This window comes from Colletotrichum higginsianum, chromosome 10, assembly GCF_001672515.1.
Source record: "Colletotrichum higginsianum IMI 349063 chromosome 10, whole genome shotgun sequence".
NCBI lineage: Eukaryota > Fungi > Ascomycota > Sordariomycetes > Glomerellales > Glomerellaceae > Colletotrichum > Colletotrichum higginsianum.
The window spans coordinates 2,246,012-2,257,518 of NC_030962.1; the positions used below are offsets into that span (position 1 = coordinate 2,246,012).

At 54.6% G+C, this 11,507-nt stretch overlaps 3 protein-coding genes across 3 annotated transcripts; all 3 read left to right on the forward strand.

Moving 5' to 3' along the window:
* Positions 1-1,108: 1,108 nt before the first annotated feature.
* CH63R_14157 (tRNA (guanine-N(7)-)-methyltransferase) lies at positions 1,109-2,092 on the forward strand (the record flags this gene model as incomplete). Its single annotated transcript, XM_018309131.1, has 3 exons — positions 1,109-1,251; positions 1,319-1,548; positions 1,605-2,092. 3 exons carry the CDS (start codon positions 1,109-1,111, stop codon positions 2,090-2,092), a joined length of 861 nt encoding a protein of 286 aa, XP_018151449.1.
* Positions 2,093-2,759: 667 nt separating this feature from the next.
* On the forward strand, positions 2,760-6,398 carry CH63R_14158 (tRNA (guanine(46)-N(7))-methyltransferase; the record flags this gene model as incomplete). Its single annotated transcript, XM_018309132.1, has 1 exon — positions 2,760-6,398. The coding sequence occupies one exon, from the start codon at positions 2,760-2,762 to the stop codon at positions 6,396-6,398; it is 3,639 nt and encodes a 1,212-aa protein (XP_018151450.1).
* A 2,992-nt stretch (positions 6,399-9,390) lies between these two features.
* Positions 9,391-11,060, forward strand: CH63R_14159 (Pre-mRNA splicing factor; the record flags this gene model as incomplete). The annotated part of the gene is made up of 6 exons (XM_018309133.1): positions 9,391-9,442; positions 9,522-9,650; positions 9,799-9,968; positions 10,356-10,432; positions 10,497-10,593; positions 10,647-11,060. 6 exons carry the CDS (start codon positions 9,391-9,393, stop codon positions 11,058-11,060), a joined length of 939 nt encoding a protein of 312 aa, XP_018151451.1.
* Positions 11,061-11,507: the final 447 nt, after the last annotated feature.

The window sequence follows — 11,507 nt, forward strand, 5'->3', positions numbered from 1 at the left end:
TGTGAGAATGGCGGCAGCCTTTGGAAGACCAGGATACTGCTGAAGGCTCAAGAGTGGTGGATTGGTGACGGTGACAGAGGAATGACGGGGGCGCAACGGAGGGGGGGTATCGTTGAATCCAATGGAATGAGGATGTGGGTGCGAGCACAGCGTGTGCGACTGGTAATGGCAATACTGCTATGTTTGTTGGGGGCGAGTTGACAGTCTATCGGAAAGGCCCGGTGATGGTATTCGCAAAGCAGCGTAGTCGTGGACAGTTTGTGCTGGTGGGTATTCAAAGATTATCTAATAATGGGACAATTATCGACCTGTTGGTCAAGAAACCAATGGTGGGCTGGATCGTCATGTAACAAACAAGCAGAGAGACATAAATTAACATTGATATGGGCGACAATAGGGAGGCTACCCGGCGCCTCCGTGTCCTAGGGGGGTTTCGTTCCTTGGCTGCAAGAGACATGTATGTCTCTTAAGCGTCCCTTATGGCTCATGCCTTGAAACTGAAGCCACCTTACTTTTTTTTTTCTATCTCTCCTTCTCTCGTAAAACTTTGGATGGTGAAGCCGAGCTTCCTTGCCATAGCTGGGTTTAAACGACATGCAAGTATTATTTACCACCGTTCTTGTTCTTATCTGCTATTCCAACTCGTCCTCGTCCATTTCAATAATCAACGCGCTGGCTCTGGGTTCCCCGCCCCCCCTGGCGCGAGGCAGATCCAGGTTGTAGGTGACGCAGGCAACCAACCCACTTGAGGCGCCTGTGCCCTTGGTCTGGAGAGCCTACAGCGGGTCTCTACCTGGCTTAAGTGACATGTCCCAAGACATTTTAAGGACCGTCAAAGTCATTTGGCAAAGCTCCGCCATGTTCTACTCTTCACCGCCTGCTCAACCCGACGACTCCCGCCAAAATTCCCCGCTATGCATCACCGCCCGCTCGATCGCAACTTTTTTTTGCAACTTCCAGGCGCCCAATCCCCCACCTCCCTCGAACGCATATCGCACGGCTCCGTTCATAGACCTTTTTGTGCCTGCGGACTGTTTGGCCGGAACTTCGATTTTGTTATCTCACCATCCATCCCCCTACTCAAGCCATAAACCCAACGGCTCGCATCATGGGCAAGGCTAAAAGCAAGAGCACGAAGCGCGAGGACTATCGCAATGCGCGTAATCAGGAGGGCGTGGCAGAATTGCCCCGAAAGAAGTTTTACCGCCAGCGAGCTCATGCGAACCCTTTCTCGGATCACCAATTAGTCTAGTTGAGTCGCATGCCGTTCGGTCCCCCTGATCTCGCATAATTGCTTACCGAGGACTCTCGACCACAGCCCTGCGAGCCCAGAGTCCATGAACTGGACGCAGTACTACCCTGCCTTCGCCGTCGAAGATGAGAAACCCGGCACGGCCGATGCAGCAGTCTCCGATGCAAACGCCCTGGACGCCTCGAAACCAAAAACACGTAGCCTGAAGAAGGACGTCGAGGTTGTGGATATTGGGTGCGGCTTTGGGGGCCTACTTGTGGCATTGTCACCGATCCTGCCACAGACCCTTGTTCTTGGTACGCAAACCCGATCTGTTGCCGTTAGCTGGCATATCCGCTGATATTCTTGCTAGGCCTCGAGATCCGCACTTCGGTGACAGAATACGTCCAAGAGCGTATCAAAGCGCTCAGAGTGCAGAACCAGGAGGATGGCCTGTACCAGAACATTAGCTGTCTGCGTGCGAACAGTATGAAGTTCCTCCCCAACTTCTTCAAAAAGGCGCAACTATCCAAAGTCTTCATATGTTTCCCAGACCCACACTTCAAGGCGCGGAAACATAAGGCCAGGATCGTATCAACTACACTTAACTCCGAATACGCATTTGTATTGCGTCCCGGTGGTATCGTCTATACCATCACCGACGTCGAGCCCCTGCACCAATGGATGGTTGGCCATTTTGACGCCCATCCTGCGTTCGAGCGCCTATCTGAGGATGAGCAGGAAGCCGACGAATGTGTCAAAGTGATGGCGTCCGAGACGGAGGAGAGCAAGAAGGTGACTCGGAATCAAGGCCAAAAATACGTGGCCCTCTTCCGCAGACTGGAAGACCCCCCATGGTGAGTTCCTATGGAGGCGTCCAGGGGAAGACTAGAGGTGGAGTTGCCCTGCGAGGAAGAAGCTACGTCTGGTGGTGGTCCCGAACAAAATCAATAATACCCCCTCTACCTTCGTGGTGGCGAAATCCAAGCCCCAAGATAATAACCACCAGGCCGGACCTTGTTCGAATTGGATCATGGCTTCTTCTGCAGGCTTTTTCGTGAGCAACCTACCACGGGTCTGGTCATCTGATTGTCCATGCTAGCTCACTGGGGCTGGAAGCTTGGGTGTGTATTGGTTAGTTGCATACCTATTTATCATCAAGCCTAGTGGCCGCTTGGGTCCACCCAAAGGCCTGCAGCAACGGTGAAAATGTAGGTACTTACCTAAGTATCTTAGGTGGTATCTAGCCAGGAAGTAGGGAGGTAGGTACCTCAAGGCACTGGCTCGCCTGCCGCACACCTGGGACGGGCCACTTTCACTACCCACACACATAGCTCGATGCCATCCACACGTGTCTCTCGATCCGCACCCGCACCCGCCTCGCTCGCCTTAATCGATAAGACCCAGCCAGCGCGAGCTCTCCACCCTCTTCATCACCGTTGACCCCCAGCAGCTCCCGAGAGCACCGCAAACTTCGAACGACATACGATGTAGTGGCACCCTATCACCCCTCGGATCAATTTGGACTATGGCCCTACAAGGCAGAGACTTGATCCTTGCCGCCGTCACATGCTTCATCGCGTGGGGCTATGCCGTCAGCTGGGTCCCAACTTTGCGGTGGATGGGCTACGCCTTGGTCGGAGGAGTCGTCCTGACCATCGCCGCCTTGTTCGCCCTTACACTGCTCACGTCGCGCGGATTCAGACGCGGTTTGCGACATCGATCGCCCCGTCCAAATGGCCCTGCATTCCTTGCGCCCAAGGTCTGGGCTCGCGAGATCGCCAGTCTCCAGGCGCGACAGGCCTACTCGAAAGTGCCCATCGACCCTGATTCCCGCCGCATTTCCAAAGCTCTCGACGACCTCATCGAGCTGATAATTCGCGACTTTGTCAGTTCGTGGTACTCCAACATCAGCAAGAACCCCGTCTTCTCCAACCAAGTCGACAAAGCCGTACGCGACGCCCTTATCGGTATCCGGGAGCGACTTTTGGAGCTCGACCTCGTGGACATCGTTACTACACGAGTTGTTCCGATGTTGACGGCACATTTTCGAGACTTTTACGAGGCCGAACGAGCTGTGCGGGGGAAGAAGCTGAATCGGTCCGTAACGGAATCCGAGGAGCTGGATCTTGCAATCGCCTCCAAATACAAAGACGGGAAACTTCATCCCGCTGCGTCATTGTCGTTTCCCGACACGAAACTCGTGCAACAGGATTACTTGCGGAAAATGGTCTCCGCGATCTTGCCAAACGTTCTTCCACCCAGCGTACTTGCTAGCCGGGCCGTATCTACCATCATCCGAGAGATCGTGGCTTGCGCCGTGCTGTTTCCCGTGATGCAAATCCTGGCCGAGCCTGATACCTGGAACCAAGTGATGGAGAACTATGGCCGTTCCATGCTACAGGACCGATCAACGGTCCGGAAGCTTAGGGCCGCGTTAGATCAGCATGCCTCTCCAACCCCGAGATCCAGCAAGGCCGCCATCATTCCCCGTCTTTCGCCCACTGATAACGAGAGAAAGTTTGAAAAGTTCATTCGCGCGATACGGAAAGTCAACAATCTCTCCGACGCCAGGAGGCTGCGAAGCGAGGTTGCGAGCCAACTGAAGCGCGATTCCCTAGAGGAAAATCAGGATCAGGTTTATCTTCGCCGGCTGGAGATGGGCAAGCGGCTTCTAGACCAACGCGTCCAGCTTCTAGCGGCAGGCGGAAGCCGACAAGCTTCTGCGACCTTGCCTGCTCGTCCAGCCGGTGTTCCCCAGGTAGCTTCGAAGCTCGAGAACGCATCACTGGTCGACTTGCTTCGAGACGCGTCTGGCCTATCCTACTTCATGGAGTTCATGGACCGTCACCGCATGATGCCTCTTGTTCAGTTCTGGCTGGTCGTTGACGGTTTCCGAAACCCTTTGGAGGATGAGGGCCAAGACGACGAACACTTGCCATCCAATCTGCCAATGTGGACCGATTCTGATCGTCTGGATCTTGCTCAGATCGATCACGCATACCTTGCTAAGGCTGAACTGAGGGTCTCACAAGCCTCTCGAGACGAGGTCCGAGCCTTTCTGGACGCCGGTAAAGCAGCAACCCCTGAGCAATATTACAAGGCGCGCAGGGCCATCCTGAGGGCTCAGGCGGCTGTCTTGGAGAGAATGCAAGCCCAATTCTTCCAGGCTTTCAAGAAGTCCGATCTCTTTTATAAGTGCTTAGCAGCGCAAGAAGCATCAGCCAACATTGCATCTTCCCCCACCGCAGAGCCGTCTGCCTCGTCGCAAGCACACCCGCCAATGTATCGCAATTCCCAGTCGTACCAGTCCAAGCCCGGCCCTGTCGCCCGCTTGGCGCCTAGGTTATCACGGCCGCTATCTAGGCGTGCCGGATCCGCTTCCGATTTGGCGAGTCTCATTGTTAATGGCAGCGGCGGCTCTGAACCAGTGCCGCGGCAACGACACTCCCTAGATGAAGAAACGCCGGCACCGCTGTTTGACGATGATGATTTCGATCAAGATGGCATGATGGACTCCGTCCAAAGTCTTGACCAGGAAACAGGCAAGCTGGTTCCAGATACCAACGTGGTGCAGGCCATGGAGGAAGCATTGAATAACATCATGGAGGACAACCGACCACAGACAGCCGAGGAATTCCGAGCTTCGCTTTTCGGGCCCGAGGACGCTGTCGATCGGTCAAGTCTGTTTTCTGGGGACAACGACTCGCATCGTGGATCACTTGAGGTGTCAAGACCTGCCGCGCAATCGTCTAAAGAGGCCGAGAAGCCGAGTCTTGCGTCCCTTGGGCTTGTCAGTGCAGCATCGCGCATAGGAGTCTTCGTGGACGACGACTTGTTCGGCGACGAGGATAAGTACCTCTCTGACGAACGAGACGATGGGGGCGAAGGGGACAATGGTGATGTAGAAGATGAGGTGCACGAGGCGGCGCCAGGCGACCTTGGACTAGCAGAAGCCATCACAGCCTTGTCCAATGACATTGACCGTCTCATTGCGCAGGATGCCATTGTCGAATCCCTGACGAAGAAAGCGGAGCTTACCAACAATACAGCTGAGCTTCGGATTCTCCGAAAGTCTAAAGCGAGTTTGCAACGCGAAATTCGTCGAAAAGAACTACAAAGGCAGCAATATGTCGTGCAGGAGAGCGACAATAGCCTGTATGGCCGATCTTCAATCAAGATCAAGGCTATTCAGGTGGGGCGAGAAGACGACGGCAGAGAGTTTGCCTTGTACGTGGTCGAGGTACAAAGAGATGCCGGCGAAAAGATGCCGGCAGCAACATGGATGATCACTCGCCGGTATAGCGAGTTCCACGAGTTGCACCAGAAGCTTCGTTCAAGGTATCCTTCGGTTCGCAACCTCGACTTCCCCCGCAGAAGAATGGTCATGAAATTCCAGAGCGAGTTTCTCCGCAAGCGACGGACAGCTCTTGAGCAATATCTACGCGAGCTTCTGATGCTACCCGAAGTCTGCAGGAGCCGGGATCTGCGAGCGTTCTTGTCGCAAAGCGCGATTGCGCAGGGCACGGACATAGTCGACCGCGAAGACAAGAAGGATATGATCACAAGGCTGTACGACTCTGTGACGGACGGCGTAGAAGATATCCTGGGCAACATACCCGTTTTGGATCAACTGTCACTAGCTGGACAAAACCTCATCGCGGCCGCCACAAACCAGCTCAACGCCGTACCACTGCCTGTCAACGAAGACGGCGTTAGCGCTGCCGAGGCTGAGGCCGAGTTGAATGCGTTCGAGAACAAGGAACTGGAGTCTTTCATCAAGCCGATTTGCGACATTTTTCTGGAGGTCTTCGAACTCAACCGCGGAAACAACTGGCTTCGTGGGCGTGCCGTTGTAGTTGTCCTGCAACAATTACTTGGCGGCACGATCGAGCGCAAAGTTCGGGATAACGTCAAGGTGTTGGTCCAGGAGGATGCCATTCTTAAGTACATTGCCCTCCTCAAAGCCAGCATGTGGCCCGGTGGTGAGATGGATAAGAACAAGCAGCCGCGGACGGCATCGGAAAAGAAGAAGACGAGAACGGAAGCCAGTCTAATGCTGGCAACTCTCGTGCCAGACCTAGCCGGGAGTGTGGTTGGCAGAGTGAACGCCCAGGCTGCCAGCCGGCGTGTATTTGCAACATTTAACAACTCGAGGCTCAAGTAAGTGATCCTCAACTCTGATTACTCTCAAGACTGCTGTCAAGTGTGGCGAGCTGACGGCGTTAGTGCTCATCTGGCCTTTACGTTTATAGATGAGCTGGTGGAGATTATGTTTGGTTGAGTCCGGGATTCGTCGTCTTCATTTGCTTATCGTCTAGTTGAAGCTAAGGGGTTTTCCTTGAGCGCGTTGGCAATTGGCATAGCATGGCGTCTGCTAGGAATCTTTCTGTTCACAATACAAACCGGGGCAGGGTCGCGTGCGATTATAGGGCCGCATGGGCAGGCGTCTGGTATTCGATTTATTGGGTTCGAGAGAATCACATTGCAGAACGAGAGAAGACGAACCACAGGATGGTTTATTGTGTAAAATGTTAAACAAGGTATCTGTTGAGATCCAATACGAAGAGAAGGCATTGCGCGAGGCTAAGTCCGTTCAGGACTTGGACTTCTACGGCCGCTTGAAACGTTTGTGCCGAATCGCACTACTTTGGAAGACGCTGATCCAAGGGGGACAGGCAAGATAGGTACAGGCTGTCGACTAACATGAAGCAAGGATTCACCACGCAGGAAGTGGCTATTAGGGAAGCTTGCCACGGGTGACCGAACATGCAACATGCCGTTTATGCTGTCCGTACGAGCCGGCGTGGCCCTTTTTTTCGCCCCCCCCCCCCCTACCCCTCCCCCTGGCGAGTGGCACATTTGGCTACCAAAGGCTCTGTCCGCCCAGTTGTTCTTATCATCGGTACCGGTGAGCGCGGTTGTCTGAAGGAGAAAAGAGGGGCAAGGGAGAACTCTGTTACAGATGCAGAATGGCACAAGTTAGGGGGTCATTCAGGACTCGCGGGTTTCGGGCTGATCTCAGGTTTGGATACTCAAGGAGGGTACCGGCAGGTCGGTGAATGTCGCGAAGATTGGATTGTTGAGGGGTTTGACCATGCCTGACTTGTGTCTGAAGAGATGAGTTGGGTGATTCTCCAGCACAGTTGCGACACTAAAATGAAGGAGGTTAATCTCAGTAACCTGGCGATTCGTCCTGGCACTGAGCGATGTCTCGATATCCCAATGTCCCTCGGGTCGACGGCGATCACAGCACCTCACACGGGTAAGCAGGGTCGGAGACGTCTATGTTGGCTTGCCTTGTTGCGACCGGCCAGGAGTTGTTTGAGTTGCCCGGTTTGGCGGGTCATACACTGGATACGGGCTGGGATGGTACGAACCAGGGACCCAATCATCTTGACTTTTGATTAAATAAACAGCGAGGATCTACTACAGACATCAATCAGGCACGACTGGAGGATGTTGCCGGCTAGCTCCGGATCTGGCTACCCCTGACGGAGATCTCGCTTTTGTCCTCCTCCCCGCTGATTTGCTGAGTGGTTGCTTTGGCCTGGTCCCGGATGGTTAGAGCAACTGAAGGGTAACATTGTTGATTGACCCAACGGCCAGCTACAGAACGCCGCAGTGGAAGACGCAGACAAGTAACGCAGAACTAGATGCGGCCTGCCCAGCCTAGTTATGTATCTAGATATCTACTGATGGATTGAACGGGACATCTCTCGAGCCCGATTTCGCGTGCATACCTAGCAGGTAGAAGATAGGCCTCGGAACCGCTTACTAACAGGAAGTATTTTTCCTTTCTTTTCTCATAGTTCCAATGTGCCGAGAGCTCCTGGACTAACAAACACCTCAGTGGCGTGTCATCTCGGATCCTGAAGAGTTGGAGAAGAAAAGTAGAAGAAGAAAAAGAAGACACCTCCGACCGATTGCCTCGGTGGGCGGATATTAGGCGTTATGGAAAGAAAGCTTTCGGGACACGCTACGAAGCTCGCGTACTTTTGAGAACAAATATTTCCAGTGATCAGCGCAGCTAGGTAGGTCACTGACCGTAAACAAGGTTACAGCACTGTGTACATGCAGTCGAAGCTCAGCTCAGCTCAGGGGAGAGAGAGAAAGGTATCCGCAGGTACTTCAGGTTTTTGGGTGTGCAGCCCGAAATGTCGCGCTATAATTGGTTGATGCTACCTTGATTCCGGGGCAGGACCTGTCGTGGCTCCTCCTCGGTCGGCAGCCCAGCTCGCCCAGGCCCAACATTCTCCTCGCCGCCGCCGCCTTCTTCCGTCGTTCTTTAGCGCTGAAGCGCTCCACCTGTGTGTGATTGTTTGTTTGCACCCCATACACGAGGTAGATTTTTTTCTCCCACCTTTGCTCTCCTTCTCCTCCCTCTGTCGCGGGTTGTCCTCGCCAGGTCGCAGCTCGGTAAGGAAACCTTGGTGGCTCTCCATCCCGTCCCTAACTACCTAGGTACCCAGGAAGTACTACCTAGGTACCCAGGAAGTACTACCCATCTTCCCTGCCTTGCCTTCCTAGAGCTTGCAACCTACCTACCTTTGCCAGTAACGGGCACCGGGGAATAATTATCACAAATACCTACCACTCCTTTGCCTGACCGCACCTCCTCACCACCTTGGCTTTGCCTCCAACCACACACACGAACCTCACCAACCACCACCTCGTTCTACAGGAGCACACCACCTTCTGCTTCCACCAATTGCGAGTCGAACAATTAGTGTAACGTCGGCCTAGCATTCCTCATAATCTCCCGACTCTCCAGCTACACGCCCGGCATCTCTTGATCCCTCCTCCCCTCCTCCCCTTTCGCATGTTCAGGCGCCGAAGGGGCCATACGAACCATCCGCTTTTCCGTCCTGTCAGTATTCCTACTCCTTTGCGCCACACGCAGCCCGCTCTTCATCAGGAATCTTTCTTTGGTCCCTTGGGTTCAGGGTCGATTTCTCCTCACCGCAGCTATCCATCAGTTCGGTTCTGCTCCAGGAACCGCAGTGCATTTCCTCCCGCCGCCCGCCATCACTTCCCCGTCTTACGAATTATCACATCCACAACCCCTCCATCGGGTCGGAATCCTGCGCCGAACTGGCTCATCTTGTCTTCGTTGCGACTTTGACTAATTTTCCAAAGGACGCAAACCATCGGCGAATATGACCGAGGTCTCCTCCACCAGGTTGTACCTGGGAAACCTCCCTCGCAATGGTGAGTTCAGTCTTGCGCACTCTCCCACCGCGCCCTTGTTTGGTCGCAAACTGTTGCTAACCTGGACGCGTTTCCAAAGCCACCAAGGCCGACGTCGAGGCCCATTTCGCAACCCATGGCACTGGAGAAATCACCGAAATCAAGTTGATGAACGGATTCGGCTTTATTGAGTACAAGGATGCGATGGATGCTCGTGATGTTGTACCCGGTAAGTCGTCACTGTCCAATCCTCCCTCCCTATGTCAAGTTGCTTCAATGCTGACCGCCGTATCGTCCAGCTTTTCGTATGTGTCAATGCGCCGTTTTGTCGTCAACTACCTGTTTCCGCTCCGGTCCGCTAACCATAACGTTATAAGATGGATCCGACTTCATGGGCGAACGCCTGACCGTACAATTTGCCCGTGGAACTCGGCATCGGGAGGGCGGCAGCGCCGCTGGCTTTAACAACGAGCGCGCTCCCCCAAGGCCTCGCCGCACTCCCCATCGTATGCAGATCACGGGACTTCCCACCGATACCAGTTGGCAGGTCTGTTGATTCTCTCCCCGTTCTCTATGATGGATTCCCGGATGCCCTTCCATTGGTGTCGCATAGCGCGTCTGGACCTACATCCTACCCCTCGAGATGGATTTCCCGGCACGCTCTGCGGCCTCGACTCCAAGCGCCCACTGCCCGTCAATCGACCGGTCTGGATTGTGCGGCGCTCCTGAGACTGGCTTCCTCAGGTCCTATGGTCGATTCTCTGAATCGGCTCGGGCTCCGTGAGAGCAGCGATGGATCCTCAGAGCCGGACGCTGTCACCTTTGGCTTCACCCTCTCTGACTGGCCGCTGGCCCCTCTTCTTTCCTGGATGACCAGCCCTCTACGGCCATTACACCGCTCCTGGACACCAACTTACATGGACTCTGGATATAGGACCTGAAAGACTTTGCTCGTCAATCAAGCCTTGACGTTGTCTACTCTGAGACCGGCCGCGACGGCAACGGGCGTGGGTGAGTTGACCACCTCCAAGAAAGTGTCTACGCGCGGGACACTGCTGACACCCTAGTTTTCCAGCTTTGTTGAGTTTGAAACCGCAGCAGACTTGAGAACCGCTGTTGAGAAGCTCGATGGCCGAGAGTTCAAGGGAAGCCGTGTCACCTGTGTCGCCGACGTAAGTGAAACACCACGATGAAATCGAGCGACAGTAAGCTAACGCAGCTGCAGACCCAGCCCGACATGCCGCCTCGTGACTTGCGCGGCGCACGCTCCCGTTCCCCTGGTGGCGGCCGTCGACCTTACCCGCCTCCGGTGGATGATTACGAGCGACGGGGTCCCCCGCGTGGCTACAGCCCGCGCAGAGACGGCTACCGCGAGGGCTATCGTGAGCGAAGCCCCCGCCGCGAGTACTACGACGACCGGGCTCGCTACCGCTCGCCTCCCCGTCGTCCCATCGACGACTACCCTCCCCCGCGAGGCCGTTACGATGATCCCTACCGCCGGGACTACCCTCCGCCACCTGACCCGTACGTCAACGGCAGACCGTACGACCGCCCTCCTAGAGACTTCCCTCCCCGGGACGCTGGCTACCCGCGTGATGGGTACCCTCGCGAGTATGAACGTGGTGGCCGTTACTGGTAACTCACTCCTGCTCAAACAATTGCCTCATGGGGTTGTCCTTGACTCTGAATAGATCGTGGAAGCACCTTGGCCCCAGTGTCTTGGCCCGAAATCGATCAGTCGCCAGCAAGCGGAACAAAGGTCAGATTGAGTTTGTCAAGGCGCTGAGCTCGACCAGGTTTCCCGCGTCTAAAGCAACAAATGTCGACTTGTTGGCTTCTCGGTGGGTGGGAAGATGTTAGTATTTATTTTGGCACTTGAATGGAACACAGCTCCGGACATGGCAAACACAGGTTCCGCTGAGCTGGGGGGAAAAGCTTTCGACCGCCCGATGTATTATGTACGATTATACGCATGGATATCCATCTGAACAAAACTGAACTCGAGTACTTGTCACCAAATGGGAGTGTGCCTCGCCATCTTCTCTACTGCGAAATTTATATACACGTTTGCCATAATACACCGACC